At 41.9% G+C, this 26382-nt stretch overlaps 1 protein-coding gene across 5 annotated transcripts in view; it reads right to left on the bottom strand.

The window, feature by feature from the left end:
- The window catches only part of osbpl1a (oxysterol binding protein-like 1A), a 45298-nt gene that overhangs the window by 1663 nt on the left and 17253 nt on the right, over nt 1–26382 (bottom strand). Inside the window, exons 1-29 of one of the 5 annotated variants that reach the window (XM_045687547.1) lie at nt 26149–26301; nt 25644–25786; nt 19425–19554; nt 19103–19188; nt 18926–19000; nt 18661–18772; nt 18425–18510; nt 18117–18261; nt 17906–17973; nt 17747–17791; nt 17536–17609; nt 17278–17341; nt 17072–17173; nt 15079–15201; nt 14661–14742; nt 14249–14355; nt 8124–8286; nt 7457–7628; nt 4071–4146; nt 3415–3549; nt 3145–3242; nt 2848–3030; nt 2625–2732; nt 2418–2507; nt 2152–2275; nt 1675–1788; nt 1385–1508; nt 288–378; nt 65–85 (exon numbers count right to left, since the gene is read on the bottom strand). In XM_045687547.1, the coding sequence (XP_045543503.1) occupies nt 65–85; nt 288–378; nt 1385–1508; nt 1675–1788; nt 2152–2275; nt 2418–2507; nt 2625–2732; nt 2848–3030; nt 3145–3242; nt 3415–3549; nt 4071–4146; nt 7457–7628; nt 8124–8286; nt 14249–14355; nt 14661–14742; nt 15079–15201; nt 17072–17173; nt 17278–17341; nt 17536–17609; nt 17747–17791; nt 17906–17973; nt 18117–18261; nt 18425–18510; nt 18661–18772; nt 18926–19000; nt 19103–19188; nt 19425–19548 (2792 nt within the window). In that variant the 5' untranslated portion in view covers nt 19549–19554; nt 25644–25786; nt 26149–26301. Of the gene's footprint in view, nt 1–64; nt 86–287; nt 379–1384; nt 1509–1674; nt 1789–2151; nt 2276–2417; nt 2508–2624; nt 2733–2847; nt 3031–3144; nt 3243–3414; nt 3550–4070; nt 4147–7456; nt 7629–8123; nt 8287–14248; nt 14356–14660; nt 14743–15078; nt 15202–17071; nt 17174–17277; nt 17342–17535; nt 17610–17746; nt 17792–17905; nt 17974–18116; nt 18262–18424; nt 18511–18660; nt 18773–18925; nt 19001–19102; nt 19189–19424; nt 19555–20010; nt 20504–25643; nt 26089–26148; nt 26302–26382 lie in introns of those variants that run through there. The other 4 variants (XM_014216537.2, XM_045687548.1, XM_045687549.1 and 1 more) reach the window with 4 other exon arrangements.

Below are 26382 nucleotides of genomic sequence, written 5' to 3'. Positions count from 1 at the left end.
AGATGGAGCTACCACAACAGTTTGACAGTGTAAGGCACACCATAGAAGAGCAAGCAACTCAAACCTGGGGCCAAGGGCAGGGTTTCTTCACATCAAAGCAAAGGTGCAATACAGAGAACATGACAATGGAAGAGAAAAGTAGGACTTTGCATTAGTATAAAGCAGTAAACTAGATACCAAAGGAGAAATGGATTAAATGAAGGGATACCCTATAACAAAAATATATTGGTGTACATTGAGAATATAACAAATTCAATTGTCAAAACATGCATTTCTCTCAGTCTTACTTTGTTTTCCACTCATCATCAGATTTGGAACGGGTTTTGCGTGCAGCTCTCTGTTTCTCTTCTAGCCTCTTCTTCTCCTCACTTGCAAGATCTACAAGGAGAACACAAGGGGTTTTCATTGATCTACTTTAGATTAACTGTGCACTCAGTGCTAAATCTACAGCACCAAGTGTCACAGGAAGGCCAAGAAGATCATCAAGGACCTCAGCCACCCGAGCCACAGCCTGATCACCCCGCTACCATCTAGAAGGCAGAGACAGTACAGGTGCATTAAAGCTGGGACAGCTTCCATCTCCAGACCATCAGACTGTTAAACAGTCATCACTAGCTGGCCTCCGCCCGGTATCCTGCCCTGAACCTTAGAGACTGCTGCCCTATGTACATAGAATACATGTACATAGAGTCATTGAACACTGGTCACCTTCATAATGTTTACATACTGTATTCTAGGCATGGCTCATCGTATATAACTACTGCTGTACAACCTTTTATTTTCATACGATCTATACACAGTATATGTATTGTTGTGTCTACTTTTTTGCGCTGTTGTCGATGCCTAACAATGTTTGTACCATGTCTGTGCTGCTACCATGTGCTGATGCCATGTTGTGTTGCTCCTGTGTTGTTGTTGTTGTTGTTGTGTTGCTGCCATGCTATGTTGTGGTCTTAGGTCTCTCTTTATGTAGTGTCTCTTGTCATGATGTTTGTTTTGTCCTATATTTGTAATCCCAGCCCCCATCACCGCAGGAGGCATTTTGACTGGTTTGTTAAGCTGTCATTATAAATAAGAATTTGTTCTTCATTGACTTGCCTAGTTAAATAAAAGGTTCAATCAAATAATACAAAATAAAAATGACACTATTTTTATCCATATATATCCAGACTCTGCTATTGATCGTTCTGATGTCTTAATTTCTTGTATATTTTTTTTAAATGTAATTGTACTGCTAGATATAGAGCTGCACTGTTGGAGCTACAGACATAAGCATTTTACTATGCCTGCGATAACATCTGCAAATCTGTGTACACGACCAATAAACTTTGATATGAAACCAAGTGTTTGCAGATGATACACAAGCACATATCCTGATTCTTACCAATATCGCCGTTCTCCATGGCTCGTATGTCTGGCCTCAGCCTGCAGTCTGTCTTTGGGATGAGCCCCTCCATATCCTTATTCAGCTCATTCAGTTGCATGGCAAACGACGTGAAGCTGTACATCTACAAATACACACACAAAAAAATAACTGTTTCCAGGACTGAATATTTCAATACAAAGCCGTGAAGAAAATTATGCTTTATGATCTTGAGGTTTCTAAGCCTCTGCATCTTTGTATGCTTGAATATACCATCCATCTAAACAGAAGTGTTTTCTTATGTGTCTAACCTCTATAGAGTTTTCTGGTCTTGGGGCTATCCTCCACAGGAGCTGGCTGCCTGGGATCACCTCTACGGTGTCAGCCTCTGGTAGGGGGATCTCCTCCACCTCCTCACCAGAGCCCTGGACAACAGCACAAATGTATTTATCTTTATTTAATCAGGGAGTCACCATTGGGACCAGGGTCTCTTTGACAAGGGAGCCCTGCATATACAAATTTCATAAAATACATCCAAAATCTGATGCAGGAACACACGAGAGGAGCACTCCACTGAAGCTCTTCTACCTACAACTGTAAGAGTTGTCATAACACAGTACATATTTTTTTAATTTTACACTTTCAACATGTTTAACTTCACACCCCAGCACATTACATTCTTGGGAGTAACAAAAACCCTCAGGAATGGAGAACTCAAAAGTATTTGTTCACCATGTAATGGGGATTACAAGAGTTTATGGGGTATACACAGCCGTTTACATACACACCTGTTTACAGCTTTTCTTTTCCTCTGCCCTCTTCCCACTTCTCTTATGTGCCTCCAATGCAGCAGAATCCACTATGTACATACACTCTGTCCACTTTCCATAGAGAGAACAGACCTTCTTTTTGCTTTGCCAAAAAACACAAATACTGTCGGTTCAAATACTGCAGACATCACTGACAATATGGCAACATGCTGGAGAAATATGAAAAACGTGAGGTACTTTGAAAGGCTGGCTAAATCAAAGCCGCCACAACATTAAAATCATACCTTTTGTCCAGAATGTAGCCCTCAACTTTGTGCAATTCCTTGCCAAAAAGGCCACAGGGTTTGAAATTCAGACAGCATCTTTCTCCAGTTCTGTGAAAAAAAGCAACAATACCATCAAATATTTTCCCCTTTCATTTTTGTCATACTTCCTCATTCACACATTGCACTTCCTATCTTAGTCTAAACATGTGAGAGTGTTTCCCTTACTTGTGGTTGAGCACCTCCAAGTTGCCATACTGCTCAATCCACAGCTGCCCCACAATGATGTTGTGGACGCAACATGTAGGGTTTGTCCATGTGTAGGCCTCATTATACCTGGAAGTACAAATAACTCTAAAACAACATGTCTTTGAACAATACATTTTGGCTTCACACAGACAACATGAGAAAACATCACAACGATTGTTAGTGCATGAATGAGCATGCTTACCTGGGCAGCTCCAGTGTGATGATGCCTTTGGGTTCAGCCTCCACGCTCTTGCCCCAGAACTTGAGTTTGGGGTAGATGGAGCCGTGGAACACAAAGTCTTTCTTCAGGCCTTCGGCGTGGAACGCACTGACTGGTGGGTGGTGACTCACCTGCTCTGAGATCAACCTGAACCCTAGGTCCTCTCTGCCAGAGAAAAGGGTGTGGATTGGGAGGGTATGCTGTAAAATGGCTGGCTCAAACTTCTCATCCTCCAAATAAATCACCAGTCCTAGAGATGTACTACTCCCTCACTCTTACCTGACCAGTTCGTAGGTCTCCCCCAGTAGCGGGTTGAAGGGTTTTCCAGTTCTCTCCCACTGGGAAGCCACAGCAGAAACAGCAAACGCTGCCACACACTGTTAATGCAAAACAGATTACTTGATGTAGAGACTTTTCATTACTCTTTTTTTTTCTACATGCAGTATGTGTGTTATACAATATCTTTCTATGCTTGTCGCTCTCAATTTATGTGTACCAAAAAGTTGCCAAAAATAAATCAATACTCCAGATCATTTCTCTTGTGTGTACCTTCATTCTCTCTACGGAGTCAGAGGCGGCGTTGGCCTGGTGGATGAGGTATGTGTGCTCCATGTACTCTGTCAGACGCTGCAGGAAGCTCAGGGGCTCATTAAAAATCACTGGCATGGTAATCTTAGACAGCTCCTGAGAGAGAGAGAGAACAAGAGAAAGAAAGAAAGAGAGAAAACGAGAGCACAAGTAGTTGTACTACGTGATTCCCATCTTCAAACCATTAAATAATAAAGTCTCTTGGAATGAGGAATAAGCAGTTATGCAATGCATCATGGAAAGGTTGCATAATTCAAACATCCCATAGGCTCATCTTAGCATGACAAGCTATAGCAAAACAATGAAATGTAAATACTAGTGTATACTGTTTTAAAATGCACACATAAATCCTACTCAGAGCGTCAATTAGTCTGAATAGTATATTAGTACGCACGTACGCACGCACATACATACATATTAACCCTCCCCGGCTACTGAACCACATTCCACATCAGGATTATGACATGCTAGAGCCTGTACATGCTCTAAGCGGTAGCCCAAGAAAAGACACATAGATGTACGTTACTTACTGAACAAAACATCAGCATAGGATTGACTGAGCTTAATACAGGGACTATTATGGCCACAATAAAGCAGAATGCTGGTTGGTAGCTCACCATGCCAATGCATTTCCTCAGGATACTCCAGATGCTAAAGTCATTTCTGGAGAACATGGGTGCTGGTAAACTTGTTCTGGAGTGAGGGACATCATACACACACACATAAAAGGTAAAATGTACAAATGACACTGTGCGCTCTGTTGACTTTGACTCTACCCTTATGGTACAGTGATCTGCGTTTCATTGGATTAGACGTGTAACAGATACTATATCACTAATGCAGGAGTCATATCTTATTCAGGACAATATAGTCTGCTGAATGCAACAAAAGCCTTCAGTTTTGTTACAGGCACGTGTAGAGCGGACTATTGGACTAAGGCCCAGGTCTACAATCAACACCCCTATACAAGGTGTCCAGTAGCCAGCCGTGGAAATAGCTGCTCCTTGAGGCCTTCACCGCGCCTCTATTTATGGTTAGAGTAATTTGACCAACACATGTACATTCATATGAACAACTACATTCAACATGAATTCTTGCTCACACAAAGACAGCGGAAGAAGATAAAAACATGTGGATACTCTAGTTCACACACCCCATTTAGTGAATATGCTATTTAATTCACTTCCTAACTGCCAGACTGGTTGAGTTTGGCTATTTCTACCACCACAGGTTGTTGTTTTTTCATGTTTTTTTTCTCCCTTTGAGACACAATGAGACCGAGTGGAAAAAGCAATCAAATTAATGGCCATCCCAAAAACCTGCCCTCCACTCCTATACCCTGATCAGCCTCCAGACTGAATGGATCAGTGAACGTAGGATCCTACCGAGTTCCGATTACTGCATTATCAAATCAAATCAAATCAAATTTATTTTTATATAGCCCTTCGTACATCAGCTGATATTCTCAAAGTGCTGTACAGAAACCCAGCCTAAAACCCCAAACAGCAAGCAAAGCATGTGAAAGAAGCACGGTGGCTAGGAAAAACTCCCTAGGAAAAACTCCCTAGAAAGGCCAAAAACCTAGGAAGAAACCTAGAGAGGAACCAGGCTATGAGGGGTGGCCAGTCCTCTTCTGGCTGTGCAGGGTGGATATTATAACAGAACATGGTCAAAATGTTAAAATGTTAAAATGTTCATAAATGACCAGCATGGTCAAATAATAATAATCATAGTAGTTGTCGAGGGTGCAACAAGCACGTCCGGTGAACAGGTCAGGGTTCCATAGCCGCAGGCAGAACAGTTGAAACTGGAGCAGCAGCACGGCCAGGTGGACTGGGGACAGCAAGGAGTCATCATACCAGGTAGTCCTGAGGCATGGTCCTAGGGCTCAGGTCCTCCGAGAGAAAGACAGAAAGAGAGAAAGAGAGAATTAGAGAGAGCATATTTAAATACACACAGGACACCGGATAAGACAAGAGAAATACTCCAGATGTAACAGACTGACCCTAGCCCCCGACACATAAACTACTGCAGCATAAATACTGGAGGCTGAGACAGGAGGGATCAGAAGACACTGTGGCCCCATCCGATGATACCCCCGGACAGGGCCAAACAGGCAGGATATAACCCCACCCACTTTGCCAAAGCACAGGCCCCACACCACTAGAGGGATGTCTCCAACCACCAACTTACCGTCCTAAGACAAGGCCGAGTATAGCCCACAACGATCTCCGCCATGGCACAACCCAAGGGGGGGCGCCAACCCAGACAGGAAGACCACGTCAGTGACTCAACCCACTCAAGTGACGCACCCCTCCCATGGACGGCATGGAAGAACACCGGTAGGCCAGTGACTCAGCCCCTGTAAAAGGGTTAGAGGCAGAGAATCCCAGTGGAAAGAGGGGAACCGGCAAGGCAGAGACAGCAAGGGCGGTTCGTTGCTCCAGCCTTTCCGTTCACCTTCACACTCCTGGGCCAGACTATACTTAATCATAGGACCTACTGAAGAGATAAGTCTTCAGTAAAGACTTAAAGGTTGAGACTGAGTCTGCGTCTCTCACATTGGTAGGCAGACCATTCCATAAAAATGGAGCTCTATAGGAGAAAGCCCTACCTCCAGCCGTTTGCTTAGAAATTCTAGGGACAATTAGGAGGCCTGCGTCTTGTGACCGTAGCGTACGTGTAGGTATGTACGGCAGGACCAAATCGGAAAGATAGGTAGGAGCAAGCCCATGTAATGCTTTGTAGGTTAGCAGTAAAACCTTGAAATCAGCCCTTGCCTTAACAGGAAGCCAGTGTAGGGAGGCTAACACTGGAGTAATATGATCAAATTTTTTGGTTCTAGTCAGGATTCTAGCAGCCGTATTTAGCACTAACTGAAGTTTATTTAGTGCTTTATCCGGGTAGCCGGAAAGTAGAGCATTGCAGTAGTCCAGCCTAGAAGTAACAAAAGCATGGATTAATTTTTCTGCGTCATTTTTGGACAGAAAATTTCTGATTTTTGCAATGTTACGTAGATGGAAAAAAGCTGTCCTTGAAACAGTCTTGATATGTTCTTCAAAAGAGAGATCAGGGTCCAGAGTAACGCCGAGGTCCTTCACAGTTTTATTTGAGACGACTGTACAACCATCCAGATTAATTGTCAGATTCAACAGAAGATCTCTTTGTTTCTTGGGACCTAGAACAAGCATCTCTGTTTTGTCCGAGTTTAAAAGTAGAAAGTTTGCAGCCATCCACTTCTTTATGTCTGAAACACAGGCTTCTAGCGAGGGCAATTTTGGGGCTTCACCATGTTTCATTGAAATGTACAGCTGTGTGTCGTCTGCATAGCAGTGAAATTTAACATTATGTTTTCGAATGACATCCCCAAGAGGTAAAATATATAGTGAAAACAATAGTGGTCCTAAAACGGAACCTTGAGGAACACCGAAATTTACAATTGATTTGTCAGAGGACAAACCATTCACAGAGACAAACTGATATCTTTCCGACAATTACATTGTGACCTCGGTGTTTAACCGGTCCTACACGTTGCACGGCCTTCTCAATGAGAGCCTTTCTCCTGCCTGGACGGCTCGCTAAATTATTCACTCTGACTGACTTGGCAGGAACAGGGAAAACACAAAACAATACTCCATAGGTATGATCCTGGCAGTCTAGGAACACAAGTAAACAAGCAGTAAGGTAAAGAACAAGACTTAGCTTCAGGAGCTGGAAGAAATTCCACCTCTGTATTGAGTTAGTCCTAAAAACCATAAATTATTTTTTTTACAGAAAGGGTTTCTCTCAAATGGAAAGTTAGGGACAAAATGTTCATGACTTTAAAATGTAAGGTATTGTGCAAAGACGCAAAGTGACTTTTCTTTCCAGGTTTAATCCAAATCGTCTAGTAAAAACAGCTGTGTAATGTAAACAGGACGGTTGTCTGCGTGTGCGTGGATATAGGGTCGATGGGATAGAAGCTGGGTGGGTAGGAGGGGTGTGTCAGGGGGGCTCAGCTCACCTGTGCTTCACGATCCCATTGGGTTGGGACTCATCGTCATTCTGATGGTGATCCTCTCGAGACATGTTGGTGGGGCTGCTGCGCTCGCTGCTGAACAGGACAGAGCCTTCCTCATCGAACGAATGGCTGGCCACCGTCTCAAAGCCGCTCAGAGAGTGCTCCGATTCCGAGTCTGAGAGGGAAAGGTATAAGCAGGCATGTTGTAAAGACAGGGACTAGAAATATGAGGGACAGTGCTATGAATGACTGCATGTCGCTATTGGCAACTGACACTTTTCCCTGAGCCTCCTTAAAGCCCTGAGGGGAGAAACCTGATCTCTGGATAGAGTTGCATTTAAAGTGCCCTGAACCAACAGATGAAGGCATCACTCAATCGATCATTACAAAAATCATCCTAAATATCATCACAGGCCATCTTGTAAAGGACGGTTATAAGCATTTTCAAAGCTGAATAGTATATTGTAGGAATGTAGGCATTGCGCAACTGCAACTAAATTGGTGCACACGCTACATTCAAACAAACAAGTCATCTTAGCACAACATGTAAACACAAAGATCATAAAATACATGAACAGCTAAAGGCATCAAGACAATAATCACTGTCAATCAGGTGAGATAAGTTCTCTCACTTGAATTCCAATCGGAAATAAAAACAAGCCATACTCACCAGACACAGCGTCGTGGAAGTCATCCTCACTAAGCGCGCCCTGTGGAATGGAGCCCGTGACAACAGACTGCTCAAGTTCGTGGTGCTCTGTAGCCAGAGTCTGTAACGCTTCAGACAGGATCTTATTCTTCTCCACCTCCTGCTCCAATTTCAGACTGCGCACCTGAACCACACACACAATAATTAATAATCATACAGTATATGTTTGATGGCACTTCATGGCCTACAAATATCAACACCGAAAAGCAAGTTACAGTATACAGTGAATAGAGTATAGATATCAGCAGAGATCTCTGTACGGATGAGAGGACCTATATTGTGTAGGTCTATAGACTACAAGATCGGCATACTAACTGATCACTCTTATTACTGTTCTCAGATCAGCAGACAGACATCACAGGGCCAGAGTGAAGCAGCGCTGAGAGGAACAAGACAAGTTTGGCTGTAGTGGAGGACAGGTGCCTGAAACCTGCCATCTCAAATGGCTGTCCAGAGAACATGATCCTCATGGAACAGAGGAGATCAGATGACCACTATAGGCAAGGAAATGGCTAATTAGACATACCAGTTACTTGATCTTCTGTGAAAATACAATACATCAAAATTTACTTTTCTAGAACTGTTGAATCCTGGCCCCCGACCACTTCCTGTTGCGTGGCACAAGTTTGTTTAGTTTTTATTATGGTGAGAGCCATCAACATGTTGTAGCTAGCTCCCCTTCCCCTCTTCTGTGTCCCAAATGTGTAATTTGCACTTTGACCTGTGAAAGTTTCAGCTAGCTAGCTTTCGCTACTAAAAGGTAGCGAACACTGAGGTATAAGGGTCGAGTGCGGTGTTGTTGGGGTTTGTTGAAACAGGACAACATGCGTGGATCACTGCTATGAAGGTCTGGGTACATTTCACTTCAGGTAACGTGAACGTGTTATTTGATTAGCTAATATACTAGCTATCTGTTTTCCACTAAGTGTCTGAAGGCCTAGCTAAAGCTGTCTATTCTGTTAAAAGCCGTCTATGCCCCCCAGAAATAACTTTGTGCAACAGGAAAATAAATGTGATTGTGGGTTGCTGTAACATCTCTATCTAGTTAGCCTGTAGCTAACTAGCTAGCTCTTGACTAGTTAACATTTGAATAGCTAATTCTGTGAGACACAATAATCGCTACATCCATGTATTGTTGCTAAGCTACCATAGCTGCACTCTGTGCAAACAACTGTGATATAGCTTTTTACACCCAAAGCTGATTGGGTGGCTTGTCAAGTTAGCGCAAGGTCCATTACCGGGTTAACTAACTATCATAGAGGACTTGGCTACATTATTTTACAGTATTAGGCTTAACGTTAGACACGGTAGCTAGCTAGATATATTGAAATGCTAGCCCATAATCATAAGCCTAATACTACAGTTCAGTTCCAATCCCATGTTTGTGTTGCCCGGGCTGGGGCTTAAACCAGCAACTTTCCAGCTGCTGGTCCACCTCACCAACCTCTGTTTCTCAATCCTGGTCCTGGGGACCCAAAGGGGTGCACCTTCTTATTTTTGGCTTAACACTACACAGCCAATTCAAATGATTAACATATCTAGTGTTGATGATTTGAAACAGATGTGTAGTGGTAAGGCAAAAACAAAAATGTGCACCCCTTTGGGCCCCTAGGACCAGGAAACACTGCTCTAGGGAAAGACTACTACAGGAGCAATGAATAAGTGTGGTGCCATGACTACAATGGTTCAAGCCCAGGATGACAAAAAAAAAAATACAAATAAAAATAAAAATGGGTATGGAATTGAACTGGCAGCTGGAAGAATCCCATGTACCATCTCCTGCCATTGTATCCTTGAGAAAGGCACTTAACCCCCCCCACAATTGCTCACCACCTAGGGGTGCTGCACTGCATGGTGTTGGGAAAAGCAGAAGACACATTTCCGTTCTAACCAATGGACAATAAAGTATCTATTCTGTTCTTGTCACAAGATCTCTACACCCACACTGCTGTTGTCTCTACTGCAGCACTGCACATGGATTCCTTGTATTGTACTACACTGCCATTACGCTATGTTTGGATACTATTTAATTGTGCTATGTAAATTATTCTGAATCTTCAGAACAAATCAACTTTTAGTTGATTACTATGAGTATTAATGTGAATTACTTGTTTATTGTGAAAGATTATATTAGTCTCAAATTGTCACAATATAACATGTTTACTTTCTCAACAAATGAGAGAGACAAAATGAGAGCTAAAAATATACCTTTGAAGATGGGTTAAATGGAATACTAACTGCAATCTCACCACTATCCAGGCCAAGTAGCCCACGTCCTCTGAAGTGTCTGTCTGGCTAGCTCCGCCTCCTCCATACACTGACTAGGCTACATGTAATGCTGCATTTCCATTTTTCTAAGTAGACTTTGTTTACTTTTCTGCTTGTAATATGCATTTGGCATGTTGCGTTCTCTGGGGAGCTAGCTAGCCGGATGTAGAGTGGAGACGGGCGTGTTAAATTAGTTTGTTATTGTTTACATTCCAAAAAAAGGTCTATACCTCATGACCATACACCTTCTCCTTTCCAAAAACTGCACTTCTTAGATCCATTGAAACACTGTGGCTTGGCTGGTACTTCTCTGCATAAAGCCAGATATATGAGCCCAAAAAGTGAATTAACTTTCAAGAGACAGCAAGGATAGAGTTTCTGGTGAGGGCAACTCAAAGTCGTGAAGGTGAACTACAGTTAAGCTCAACTGTAACCAAGGCTGGGAATTGATGGGAGCGGAAGCAGACTTGTATTGTAATTGGACCGCCCTTCTTACAGATAACGTAAGGTAAGCATATAGACAAACAGCAAAATGTCTCTGAGGACTTGGTAGGATTCTGTATAGGCCTTCACTAAGATCCACTGAAACATCTCATTCAATGTCAATAACTAACAGCCTGAATGTAATGGATTAATTAACAGTAACAGCACAGGCAGTAAGTAACTACTTTAGGACCAATCTACTCAGAGATTATGCAATAGAGATTATGCAATAATCAGAGTCACATCCTGTGCAACTTCAGTATAATTATAAATAGCATATTGAATATCATATGATAACCAGGGAGCTTATGATATTATTATACCTTGCTTTGGTGAGGGTTCACCAATAAATGGAGAGAAAATCCAAACTGAAGTAATTAAACTACAGATTCAGCAACAAAATCATGCAAAATGTCTGTCCAACAGCTAGTCATCGTTAGTCCCTGTAACACTGCAATAACATCACTGATTCCCAATCACATGTAAAGTTGTTATATATATAGCAGTATCATCCTTGTTATCATACTTAAACAACATTTACAACCAAACAGTCACACTTCAAACCAGGAACCAACTGCAATAACACAATCACAGCAGAGCTCACTGAACCCAAGTCGCAAATAAATAAATGTAGCCTCTTCCATATGCTTTACTGGTAAAGAGTTTCTCCCATAGGATAGGCCTTCAGTGGGATACTGGCATTGGTCTGTGTGCTCACAGAACAGAGCAAAGTTGAGGAGCCAGCAGCAACGACAGCAGTAGCAGAATCACCCAACAGGAGATGCTGTGTTATAATCACCAGATGATGGTACTGTAGTAGCACTTAGCAGCAGTAGTAACAGTTGCCGTCCCAGTAGTTTGAGCTGGAGAGTGACTCTGAGCAATGGCGGATGTAGTTCTGTAGAGAATCCCTTTCAGACAGTCACGATCCACCAGAGTGAGTTCAATCCTTCACAAAGCACTCTATTACATTGACATTTTTGTCATTTAGCAGACGCTCTTATCCTCTATGAAGTAGGCCTAGTCACACACACATGCTCCCTCTCCACTCAAATTAATAGTGATCTCTGTACTGCATCTCTTTCCATCACCATCTGGCAGTGATGACACATGAACACATGTAGAAATGAGTGACACTCCTCTTCATTCTACCACATCATTAGACTTAAGTTCTTCCATCTCTCTGTAATCTCTACATATCTGGGCTATTGGGCAAAAATAAACATTACATCTAGGCATTTCCAAACATCAGAGTCAAACATCAGATATAATGTACAGTATGATGTAAATGCAAGCGGACACATATCAAATTGGGCCTCATTAAGTGTTCGCCCTCAAGTCCATATACAGTACACCATGGTATGGGAGAGCAACACCTACCAAGGTCATGACTGCTGGTCATTTCATTACTGTAGAGTGGCTCCACAGCCTCCTCCACCCAAGAGCCAGTTAGCTAGCACTGCTAGGCTGTAGAGCCCATCTCAAGGGGAAGCTAGCTAGCACTGCTAGGCTGTAGAGCCCCTCTCAAGGGGAAGCTAGCTAGCACTGCTAGGCTGTAGAGCCATCTCAAGGGGAAGCTAGCTAGCACTGCTAGGCTGTAGAGCCCATCTCAAGGGGAAGCTAGCTAGCACTGCTAGGCTGTATAACCCATCTCAAGGGGAAGCTAGCTAGCACTGCTAGGCTGTAGAACCCCTCTCAAGGGGAAGCTAGCTAGCACTGCTAGGCTGTAGAGCCATCTCAAGGGGAAGCTAGCTAGCACTGCTAGGCTGTAGAGCCCATCTCAAGGGGAAGCTAGCTAGCACTGCTAGGCTGTATAACCCATCTCAAGGGGAAGCTAGCTAGCACTGCTAGGCTGTAGAACCCATCTCAAGGGGAAGCTAGCTAGCTAGCACTGCTAGGCTGTAGAACCACATCTGGAAGCCACTTATGGAATGAGGCTGGAGCAATGGCTTCTTATGCTTCACTGCTCATCAATACTGTTTGAACTGTTAGTTTTTACTCTGTTTATTTAGAACCTAACTGACAACTAGAAAAAGCTCAAACCAAGTTTATTCACCCAATTGGTCAAACAGCTGAAAAATACATGTTCCCACCAGCACAAGTATATATATCCCCCCTTTAGGCGGAGTCTCCTCCTTTTCAATAAACATTACATCTTTGTTGCTTGGCAGGAAATGAAGTGACATGGGGTAATAAACTGTTCCTTCTCCCTTCATGTGACCTGACCTCGGCCCCATTCCTCACTAATCCACAGCTATCCACCCTTATCAGTGACCGTAACCATGCGATTGCCTTTCCCCTTAGTAGCCCATGGCTTATATCCACCCTTAAATGAACCCACCATATACATTCCTCCTACATATAACCCTTAACTTCTAGTGTAGCAAGTATTTCAAATTACAACCCAACAGAACACATTCACCACATGACCCTGTGATAGAAGCCGGAGAGATTGCTCTCTGACAGCTCAAATATTACAAGTTCAACTCAAAATGTAGGAGCCCAAAGTAAAAATGATTATTATAGTTCCAATGCATTGCACAGTCACTTATAATTATGTGATCGTTGAGACCTATAATACAACACATCCTGAGCTGAAATAGACATTAGCGTCACAGTAACAATCTGGGAAGCCATGGGACACTCTGTAAAGTGGTAACAACGGTTGGCCCCTGACAGCTGTGACATCCTACACAGTATGGTTGATAATCTAGATGAATAATCCATCATAGCAATCCATTTGCCTGCCAGATCACACATTTATTAGGCCTACACCCAGATGCTCATTTCACCTTTGCCACACAATCATAGGTTAGGATGAGAATAGTAAAATAATGCAGATAAGCTCTTACTAAAAAGCCAATTCAATTGCACATAAACATTTAATGTACATAACCAGCCAAGACTTAGGTGTAATACAGAAAAAACAACATCTATTCTCTACTTTATCTCTCCTGCATGTTTAGCGAGTCAAAACATCAGATATAATGTACAGTATGATGTAAATGCATGTGGATACATATCAAATTGTGCCTCATTAATAGCCCTAATGTTCTCCATCCCTATTCTGGAGCTCAACTCAGTTATATACTGGAACTCAGCTTGATTCTCTCTGCGCAAATCAAATGTTTGTAACCACAGATTCTACTCTCATAGCACTGGGAAATGGGACACTTCGCGTTTTTGTAAGGCTGCGTGTTTGCGAAATACTTCTGAATCTTTCTCCTCAGAGTGTATCCTCTGTAATCAAGTGACTTTGAGCGCTTATCGGTAGTAAAGACGAAGTCTATTGGCAGAGCAACGAAGTTAGTTGACACAGAAGTGAAGTGACGTACCCCATCCTGTCTGGAGAAGAGGCTGAGGCAGTGGTTGAGATTAGAGTAGGTCTCACTGGACAGCTCACACACCTCCCTCATCTTCTGCAGCATCAAGGGTGGCAGCTCTGAGGGGACAAACAAGACCACAGGACATTTTAGTGGTGTTCTGAGAGAACAGTCAAATGGTGTTTGTAACGGTAACATAATATGTACCACTAAAGCCTTGTCGGCTGAATTCAGACTAAATTTTAAAGGGCTATCATTGCATCCTAGTCTTACCCTAAAGATGGGTCAATTGGTTTAGGCACGAGCTTCTATTGGAAGTGAAATACAATGAAAAGTGCAATTACATTTGACATTTATGCTATGAATGAGGGTATTGTACTACATGTCTGTGGCAATGGAGTTCCTATGAAAGAAAAGGCTTTACTCTCTGCAAGTCCATCTTCTTTCACCAAGGAGAGGAATGCGCCAACCTCCTTCTCCAGCTTCTGGTGACAAGCTTCAGCTGACTGCCAGGGAGGAGGCGAAAGAAAGAAAGAGGAGAAACCAATGACAACCATACTTAAATGCATACTGCAACATTTGTATGTCTCTGCATGCAGTATGAAGGAAGTTAGTGAAAGTTTCGCCAGCCAATGCTAACTAGCGTTAGCGCAATGACTGGAAGTCACTAGCGTTAACTGTGAATATTAAGGATCTTAAGATTCCCCATTACATGTAAAAAAAAATCTAAAATTGCAGGAGAATTTACATTTTGACCATGAGAGGAGGATGGAGGTGTGAGGATAGACGGCAAGAGAGAAATAGCAACCATCAGATAAACAGGTTGTAGACTGGTATGTTACCTGTAATGATTCTGTCAGCTCTCCCACACTCAAGACTTCTTCCTCATCCTCCTCGCTGCCCTGATCCTGAGAGCAGTAGTGTGTACTGTAGGCAGAGTGTTCCTCCATAGCATCCATCCACCTCTGTAGGACAGAACAAACATGCACTCATCTGAGCTGCACGATGGACTTAAGCACACTGTACTGTGCTGCTGCATGTTCTGCTCTTAGGCTAATAATTGGGCTCTCACATGACTTATGACAGGGGGAAAATTAGGTTATGAGAATAGCGTAATTTGTTGTCTGCGCGTATGTCAGACTGTTTGTAGGTTTATTCAAATGTAGGCTGTTTTTTTCTAACAAAAAATACGTTTTATATAAAAAAATGTAAAAAAGGATGTTCCTTAGTTTATGAAAGCTATAGAAAAAAACTGAAGCAATGAAAAGCAGTATTGATGATATGCGGTGCATTCGGAAAGTATTCAGACCCCCACATTGTTACGTTACAGCCTTATTCTAAAATGTATTAAATTACTACACATAATACGCCATAATGACAAAGCGAAAACAGGTTAAGATATTGTTTTGCACCTTTATAAAAAAATTATTTAAAAAACTCATTTACATAAGTATTCAGACCCTTTGCTATGAGACTTGAAATTGAAATCAGGTGCATCCTGTTTCCATTGATCATCCTTGAGATGTTTCTACAAATTGATTGGACATGATTTGGAAAGGCACACACCTGTCTATATAAAAGGTCCCACAGGTGACAGTGCATGTCAGAGCAAAAGCCAAGCCATGAGGTCGAAGGAATTGTGCGTAGAGCCCCCGAGACAGGATTGTGTCGAGCCACAGATCTGGGGAAGGGTACAAAAACATTCTGCAGCATTGAAGCTTCCCAAGAACACAGTGGCCTCCAACATTCTTAAATGGAATAAGTTTGGAACCACCAAGACTCTTCCTAGAACTGGCTGCCCCACCAAACTGAGTAATCGGAGGAGAAGTGCCTTGGTCAGGGAGGTGAACAAGAACCCAATGGTCACTCTGACAGAGCTCCAGAGAGATGGGAGAACCTCTGTGGAGATGGGAGAACCTTCCAGAAGGACAACCATCTCTGCAGCACTCCACTAATCAGGCCTTTATGGTAGAGTGGCCAGACGGAAGCAACTCCTCAGTAAAATACACATGACAGCCCGCTTGGAGTTTGCCAAAAGGCACCTAAAGGATTCAGACCATGAGAAACAAGATTCTCTGGTCTGATGAAACCAAGATTGAACTGTTTGGCCTGAATGCCAAGCGTCACATCTGGAGTAAGCCTGGCACCATCCCTACGGTGAAGCATGGTGGTGGCAGCATCATGCTGTGGGGATGCTTTTCAGCGGCAGGGACTGGACGACTTATCAGGATTGTGGGAAAGATGAACGGAGCAAGTACAGAGAGATACTTGCTCCAGAGCACTCAGGACCTCAGTCTGGGGGCAAAGGTTCACCTTCCAACAGGACAACGACCGTAAGCACACAGCCAAGACAACGCAGGAGTGGCTTTGGGACAAGTCTCTGAGTGTCCTTGAATGGCCCAGACAGAGCCCGGACTTTCTGGAGACCTGAAAATAGCTGTGCACCGACGCTCCCCATCCAACCTGAAAGATCTTGAGATGATCTGCAGAGAAGAATGGGAGAAACCCCAAATACTGGTGTGCCAAGCTTGTAGTGTCATACCCAAGAAGACTCAAGGCTGTAATTGTTGCCAAAGGTGCTTCAACAAAGTACTGAGTAAAGGGTCTTAATACTTATGTAAATGTAACATTTCAGTTATTTTTTTGCTATTCATTTGAAAAAAATTCTAAAAACCTGTTTTTGCTTTGTCTTTATGGGGTAGTGTGTAACTTGTTTTTCCCCTCATCAATCTCAGAATAAGGCTGTAACGTAACAAAATGTGGAAAAAGTCAAGGGGTCTGAATACGTCGATTGCACTGTACAGTAATATTTCAGTAAAACAAACTACATCTCACTTTTCTTGTTGCCTCAGGATCATTCTTTGGGGACACTTTGAAATGATGCACACTGTCATCGAAGCACTTAAGGGTGAAAAAGCAGTTGTCTCTGGCTTTGATCTGAAAAATAAATGGTAAAACACAAAGTCATATTCTACCCTAATATTCCAGTAAATACTGTCACCATGTTAAATCTGATGAGAGAACAGACAATCAAGGCCTACCAAACAATGGGCTTGGGTCAGGGGCTTACAGCCTTGTCTTCGGACATTGGCAGCTGCATCCAACCTTGGAGGAAGGAGAGAGCGAGAGAGAGCGAGAGAATAGGTGTAAGAATCTAGTGCGTGTCAAGGGTGTCCTTCAGCAGTTGAATCTAACTTAAGATTCACGTCTGCTGTTGAAATTATTGTACCAATCATAGAACATCAGGAAGAGGTTCAAATGACCAAGCTTGTGTCTAAGGAAGGAGAGAGAGCACCTACTGTTTAGAGTACCAGGACAGAACCCCATCTTGGAGGACCACCCAGTAGGAACGCCAGCCTAAAAACCGGGAACTCTGACAGAAGGGTCAGGACAAGTTTATGTTTATAAGTCATCAATCATGTACATGAAAATGTTATCAAGTGATAATAAGCTTTTCAATGTTGACAACATGACAGTGAAAATAGTGGAATCATCTGCAAACAACTGTACCTTCCAAAGGGCTCCTTCAAACATCTGGACATGGTGAGTCATACCCTTTGAGAGACAGTTTAGAGACAACATTTGTAATGGTTGCTTTCTCCAACAACAATGTGCGGTCAAGTCAGACTTCAATCATTTTCTTACATAACAAATCACTTCAGCACTCACTTTATGAATATTGCCTTCCAGAATCTGCTTTATCTCTGTGTTGTTTGCAAGGTCAAACACAGTCTGATCTGTGCACAAGTCAAAGAAAAGGAATCATTATACAGAAAACTATACCAGAACACTGGCACTGATGTTAAAATAACCAACATGAAACTTTTAAGTAACCCATCTCATATGTACCCTTTCATTTACTGACTGAGCCCATCTTTACCATTTTTGTTCTTGATGTTGGGGCTAGCACCCTTCTTTAGCAGTTTCAGGGCACAAAGCTTCTGACCACGGTAGGCAGCGCAGTGCAGTGGGGTGTTACCCAAGAGATCACAGCAGTTAATGTCTGGAGGCTTTTTCCTGTTAAGCTAAAACAAGAGTGACAAAGAGAGCCTGTTGGGTAAAAAGACAAAACCCTGAAGGATATGTTTCTTATCATACACTGAAAGAAAAGTTAGTATTTGGAAATTGGTAAAGTAACAGATATTGTGTGGACCCAAACTTTGTATTGAACACAAGTCAAGCGCTCACCAGCTGTGACAGGGTAGAAAGGTCTCCCTCTCTCGCTGCCTCTAAAAGCTCTTCTTCTAGTTTCCGCTCCTCTGTCCTCTCCGCCGCTGAATGGATTGAGAAAGAATTCATGCTATAATTGACTCAAAGATTTGTAACAAACACTGATTCAGGTGCTTCTTTTTGGCCAACATAAAATAAGTTGATAAACTATTCTGAATATGTTGTGGACATATTACACCATGTTAATATGTTACCTCCCAGCATGTTTTTGATGTCCCCATTCTGAGTGACATCTTTAGGAATCTGTGCTGTTCCATTGATGACAGTGGCACATGCATCATAGCTTAGCAGCAGCATGACAACCTCCTGAACAATGCATAATTGAGTTACTGGTTGAGTGAAGGAATAAAACGCATGCATGGAATTCAACAGTCAATATCAAAAAGTCAAACATGCATATAAAATGAAAAATAAACTCAAATAAAGACAGACGTCAAAATGTTTTGTACAATTTGGTACCTTTCTTCCGGTGAAGGCAGCTTTGTGCAGTGGTGTGTCTCCTACATTATTGGGCAAATTAACATCTGCTCCTGCCTGCAGGGAATATCCAACACACGCACACATTAATTCTTCAAAATATATATGTTTGAAACAATCATCCATCTCTTAATTAAAAATAGATGCTTCTTACTGTACCTTGAGTAATTCCTCCACCACTGCTCTGTGTCCAAAGTAACAGGCCAGGTGGAGAGGCGTCCATCCCAGGTTAGACTTACTCTTACCTGAGGACAGATTAGACACTCAAATTTCTGCCTAGCATTCCTGTGTAGACAGATAACAGTAAGTGCAACCGTCCTGCAGGGTTATGCGCCTTGGCCTAAAGTTAGCTAAACCATTTTTCTAGACCAACAATGGAAATAGATTAGACACACTCAAATTCCTCAATACTGCAGTATACTAACGAAGAGCTTCACTCATTGAAATAACTGACCAGTAGCAAGCAACTACTTCATGTTACCTTTGCAGTTGATGTTGATGATGGCCTCTTCTTTAATCTTGGACATGAGAAGCTTCTGGATGCCTGCAAGATCCCCATTTCTGGCATGACGCAGAAACTGGTCTTCTGGATCGAGATCCTCCATAGATAACTGAATAAGAAGATCACAGCACTGAAATACTAAGATTTAGGCTACTACTCCTAATACACATTGCACATTCAACCAAACAACTGAAAATCAGATCTACTCTAGGACTAATTGAGATCATACAGTAAATGAAAAATGTAAGGTGGTCAGTTTCACTTCTGTCAAATGTAGCTTCTCTACAACAGTGCGAGGAAAATTCATTATCTAGGCTTTTCCAGCAACCAGACAGCAGAACCATACATACAGCACACACATTGTTACTCTCAAGATGCAAATAACGTGTGCTTTAATCATGGATTAAAAAAAAAAATGTATCTAGTTCTTCACTTGGATTGCAGAAGTAAAGCAAGATTAAAGTTGCCACATTTGTAAACATGTAGACTACCTAATGCATTGTAAGGCCTACTTGGTCTAAAAGGTAAGGAACATTTCTAAATGAAAGATGTCAGTGGAAATCACCTAAGTGGACAAGGAAACAACACAAATAGAAAAGGTTTCCGTCACCACACCAGCCCTGCAAGAGAAATCGTAACCATACAGTTTCCTTATCGTACACCACAAATAACATGTCTGGGATACACCAGGGTGGGATGTGGCTATAAAAATCTTGCTTCATATACTCTGCTGAAATGTTGCAAAGACAATGTCATACAATTATTTATTTATTAAATGAAATTGGAAAGTTGCAGTAGGAACATGCAAACATGTTTGCCTATGATTCCTATGTGTACATACAGTGGGGTCAAAAATTGACACCCTTGATAAACATGACAAAAAAAAGGCTGTATAAAATAAATCATTCATATACTGAGCTATATTGTATGTTCAAAATATTTGGGAAATTATAATATTTTATACTAATACAATTGCTCAGATAATTAGATTTTGTCTAAAAATGTATATTTTTTCCCTCTAAGGTAGGAGCCAAAATTATTCACAGCCCTGTTTTCAATACCTTTCAATTAGAGGTCGACCGACTATGATTTTTTTCGTTTTTTCTTATAGATACATACATACATACATACAATGCTCAAAAAAATAAAGGGAACACAAACAACACATCCTAGATCTGAATGAAAGAAATAACCTTATTAAATACTTTTTTCTTTACATAGTTGAATGTGCTGACAACAAAAATCACACAAAAATAATCAATGGAAAACCAATTTATCAACCCATGGAGGTCTGGATTTGGAGTCACACTCAAAATTAAAGTGGAAAACCACACTACAGGCTGATCCAACTTTGATGTAATATCCTTAAAACAAGTCAAAATGAGGCTCAGTAGTGTGTGTGGCCTCCACGTGCCTGTATGACCTCCCTACAACGCCTGGGCATGCTCCTGATGAGGTGGCGGATGGTCTCCTGAGGGATCGCCTCCCAGACCTGGACTAAAGCATCCGCCAACTCCTGGACAGTCTGTGGTGCAACGTGGCGTTGGTGGATGGAGCGAGACATGATGTCCCAGATGTGCTCAATTGGATTCAGGTCTGGGGAACGGGCGGGCCAGTCCATAGCATCAATGCCTTCCTCTTGCAGGAACTGCTGACACACTCCAGCCACATGAGGTCTAGCATTGTCTTGCATTAGGAGGAACCCAGGGCCAACCGCACCAGCATATGGTCTCACAAGGGGTCTGAGGATCTCATCTCGGTACCTAATGGCAGTCAGGCTACCTCTGGCGAGCACTTGGAGGGCTGTGCGGCCCCCCAAAGAAATGCCAACCCACACCATGACTGACCCACCACCAAACCGGTCATGCTGGAGGATGTTGCAGGCAGCAGAACGTTCTCCACGGCGTCTCCAGACTCTGTCACATCTGTCACGTGCTCAGTGTGAACCTGCTTTCATCTGTGAAGAGCACAGGGCGCCAGTGGCGAATTTGCCAATCTTGGTGTTCTCTGGCAAATGCCAAACGTCCTGCACGGTGTTGGGCTGTAAGCACAACCCCCACCTGTGGATGTCGGGCCCTCATACCACCCTCATGGAGTCTGTTTCTGACCGTTTGAGCAGACACATGCACATTTGTGGCCTGCTGGAGGTCATTTTGCAGGGCTCTGGCAGTGCTTTTCCTGCTCCTCCTTGCACAAAGGCGGAGGTAGCGGTCCTGCTGCTGGGTTGTTGCCCTCCTACGGCCTCCTCCACGTCTCCTGATGTACTGGCCTGTCTCCTGGTAGCGCCTCCATGCTCTGGACACTACGCTGACAGACACAGCAAACCTTCTTGCCACAGCTTGCAATGATGTGCCATCCTGGATGAGCTGCACTACCTGAGCCACTTGTGTGGGTTGTAGACTCCATCTCATGCTACCACTAGAGTGAAAGCACCGCCAGCATTCAAAAGTGACCAAAACATCAGCCAGGAAGCATAGGAACTAAGAAGTGGTCTGTGGTCACCACTTGCAGAACCACTCCTTTATTGGGGGTGTCTTGCTAATTGCCTATAATTTCCACCTGTTGTCTATTCCATTTGCACAACAGCATGTGAAATTTATTGTCAATCAGTGTTGCTTCCTAAGTGGACAGTTTGATTTCACAGAAGTGTGATTGACTTGGAGTTACATTGTGTTGTTTAAGTGTTCCCTTTATTTTTTGAGCAGTATGACAATTACAACAATACTGAATGAACACTTATTTTAACTTAATATAATACATCAATAAAATAAATGTAGTCTCATAAATAATGAAACATGTTAAATTTGGTTTAAATAATGCAAAAACAAAGTGTTGGAGAAGAAAGTAAAAGTGCAATATGTGCCATGTAAAAAAGCTAACGTTTAAGTTCCTTGCTCAGAACATATGAAAGCTGGTGGTTCCTTTTAAAAATGAGTCTTCAATATTCCCAGGTAAGAAGTTTAAGGTTGTAGTTATTATAGGACTATTTCTCTCTATACCATTTGTATTTCATATACCTTTGACTATTGGATGTTCTAATAGGTACTTTAGTATTGCCAGCCTAATCTCGGGAGTTGATAGACTTGAAGTCATAAACAGCGCAATGTTAAGCATTGCAAAGAGCTGCTGGCAAACGCAGTAAATGCTGTATGAATGAATGCTTACGAGCGTGCTGCTGCCTACCACCGCTCTGTCAGACTGCTCTATCAGATCATAGACTTAATTATAATAACACACAGAAATACGAGCCTTAGGTCATTAATATGGTCAAATCTGGAAAATATCATTTCTAAAAACAAAACGTTTATTCTTTCAGTGAAATACGGAACCGCTCCGTATTTTATCTAACGGGTGGCATCCATAACTCTAAATATTGCTGTTACATTGTACAACCTTCAATGTTATGTCATAATTACGTAAAATTCTGGCAAATTAGTTTGCAACGAGCCAGGCGGCCAAAACTGTTGCATATACCCTGACTCTGCGTGCAATGAACGCAAGAGAAGTGACACAATTTCCCTAGTTTAATATTGCCTGCTAACATGAATTTCTTTTAACTAAATATGCAGGTTTAAAAAAAATATATACTTCTGTGTATTGATTTTAAGAAAGGCATTGATGTTTATGGTAAGGTACATTCGTGCAACGATTGTGCTTTTTTCGCAAATGCGCTTTTGTTAAATCATCCCCCGTTTGGCGAAGTTGGCTGTCTTTGTTAGGAAGAAATGGTCTTCACAGTTCGCAACGAGCCAGGAGGCCCAAACTGCTGCATATACCCTGACTCTGTTGCACAGATCGCAAGAGAAGTGACACAATTTCCCTAGTTAAAAGAAATTCATGTTAGCAGGCAATATTAACTAAATATGCAGGTTTAAAAATATATACTTGTGTATTGATTTTAAGAAAGGTGTTGATGTTTATGGTTAGGTCGACATTGGTGCAACGACAGTGCTTTTTTTGCGAATGCGCTTGTTAAAAATCACCCGTTTGGCGAAGTAGACTGTGATTCAATGATAAATTAACAGGCACCGCTTCGATTATATGCAACGCAGGACAAGCTAGATAAACTAGTAATATCAACCATGTGTAGTTAACTAGTTTATGTTAAGATTGATATTTTTTTATAAGATACATTTAATGCTAGCTAGCACCTTACCTTGGCTCCTTGCTGCACTCGCATAACAGGTAGTCAGCCTGCCACGCAGTCTCCTCGTGGAGTGCAATGTAATTGGCCATGATCGGTGTCCAAAAATGCCGATTGTTATGAAAACTTGAAAATCGGCCCTAATTAATTGGTCACCCTCTACTTTCAATACCTCAACTTAAAAGGATAGCGGCACTGAGCCTTTTTCTAAAATGTTTTATGAGTTGGGGAACACATTGGGAGGGATCTTATGCCATTCCGCCATAGAGAATCTTTCCAGATCCTTGAGATCCCTTGTCTGCACTTATAGACTGCCCTCTTCAATTCAAAGCAAAGGTTTTCAATGGTGTTCAAGTCAGGAATATGAGATGGCCATTAACAATTTCTTTGTGGATTTTGATGAGTGCTTGGGGTTATTGTCTTGCTGGAAGATCCACTTGCGGCCAAGTTTCAGCCTCCCGGCAGAGGCAACCAGGTTTTTGGCTAAAATGTCCTGGTACTGGGTAACGTTCATGATGCCGTTGACCTTAACAAGGGCCACAGGACCAGTGTAAGCAAGATAGCCCCATAACATCAAAGATACACCACCATATTTTACAGTAGGTATGGGGTTCTTTTCTGCTCACGCATTCTCATTTCGACGCCAAATCCACCACTGGTGTTTGTGACCAAAGAGCTCTATTTTCATGTCATCCAACAAATGTAAATACATGCCGTTTGCTGAATGGCCTTGGCACTTGGATTGGAACCGGTGCTTTGGTCAGAAGACATGAAAATAGAGCTCTTTGGCCACGTACACCAGTGGTGGGATTGGCTTCGAAATGAGAATGCATAAGCAGAAAAGATAAAGTCTACCTACTGTAAAATATGGTGATGGATCTTTGATGTTATGGTGCCATTTTTAAATGGTTAATTGGCCACAAAATCTACATTTTGCAAGATCCATCCAGTCTCCGGACTTGAAACGCATTGAAAACCTGTGGTTTGAACTGAAGATGGCAGTCCATAAGCACAGACAAGAATATCAAGGATCTGGAAGGATTCTGTATTGAGGAATGGTCTAAGATCCCTCCCAATATATTCTCCTACTCAAAAAACATTTTAGAAAAAGGCTCATTGCCATTATCCTCACAAGGTGAGGAATTGAAAACAGGGGTGTCAATCATTTTGACTAATACCTTTTTGAGAATTTTTAAAAACTTGTCTAAAAAAAATCTGTCTATGAGCAAGTGTATTAATTACAATAAAATTATTTTGTTTTTTGCATACAATATAGTTCAGTAATTTAATAATATATTTTATACAGTAATTTTTACTCACCTTCATCAAGGGTGTACATTTCAGAACCCACTATACAGCAATTCAGCAATCATGCTTCTAGGCTTACAGTTACAATTTTTCTAAACCAACAATATATATAAAAACGTATATTATTATTTCTGTCATCCCCTGGTTTTGAGCCATGTCACCACTGGTAAATGTAACATTCTAGAAATGAAAAAAAAACATTGGCCTATCTTGTGACATCCTTGATTGAACCACAAGATTATGAGAAGCCATTACTTAGCAAAACGAATTATCACAGGCGTTTGATAGACAAAACGCCTAGATGGGTCAATTTGATTGGAGTAGCCAATGGGATGTGTTTGAAATGTTATCTGAAATGTTTAGGCTACAACATCATGATGTTTGCAAGAGGACACAAGACATTGTGGGAAATAAACTCCCCACATGAACACCAATGTTTTTCATCACGTCACACAATGGGCAACCTGAAAAGACAAATACATATATTTGTGAACAACATTACTGCTGATAAGATTAAATTCCCTAATTGACAGAAATCGTGAATACGCTTGAAAGGTCAAGGGGTCGTGTTCAGTACGGAGACAACGTTTATGAACGAAGTGGCACGTTTTGCCTACTAAATAAGACCCAGATGGTTTCAGAACATTAGTGGTTACCTTAGGACTATTAACACCAACACTGGCCACAAACATGAAGACATGTAATGAAAGATACACAGTTCAAAGAAAAACAAAATATGAACTAACCGTAAAAATCGTTCTGCGGGTGTCCTTCAGCCGGGGGATTGTTTTCGCAGTCTTTACTGCTCAACTTCTTCAGGAGTAGGCTAGGTTTCCATTAACATGTGATTTTCTAATCCCTCGGTTGGAACTCTTCCTGTTTTTGTGCACTGTCGGGTGAAAGTGTTTCGCAATACGCATAAACTAACTACATCACAAGTCAGATCAGCAGGCCACATAGTTGGGAACTGTATCAAGCATCCTGCATGTCAGCCATTAATTACAACGACAATTGATAAGCGTCAACTGCGAGCGTGTCACACATCTATGTTTACAGTGATCAGCTGATCGAAGGGATTCACGATGTGCACGCGCACTTGTCCCAGGCAAGTGTTGCATTATCAAAAATGCTCCTCTGATTACATTAATTTGATATTATTACTACTGTACCTTATGTAAATCATAGACCTATAGCTACAAAAATTGTATAGCCTAGTACAATGCATGTGTTATTCTTCTGGGATATACTTACCATATAATTAATTAATTTACTTTCCAACGCTTCAATATTTTTCAATACAAGCTATTAATTAATTATAGACGTGAGTGATTAAGGCATTTCACTTGAATCATTTGAATCCTTTCATTTCATATGGTAAACTAAACTATGCCCCGGAAGCGCAAGGTTATAGTGTTTCTTGGTCACGCGCAGAGACTGTATGCAAAGATGATATATTATATTGACACGATAGTCGAGTGACCGCTC

The sequence above is a fragment of the Salmo salar genome, chromosome ssa10 (assembly GCF_905237065.1).
Source record: "Salmo salar chromosome ssa10, Ssal_v3.1, whole genome shotgun sequence".
In the NCBI taxonomy this organism is placed as follows: Eukaryota; Metazoa; Chordata; class Actinopteri; order Salmoniformes; family Salmonidae; genus Salmo; species Salmo salar.
The sequence above is the reverse complement of the archived record's forward strand: the minus strand, read 5'-3'. Positions and strand labels throughout refer to the sequence as shown.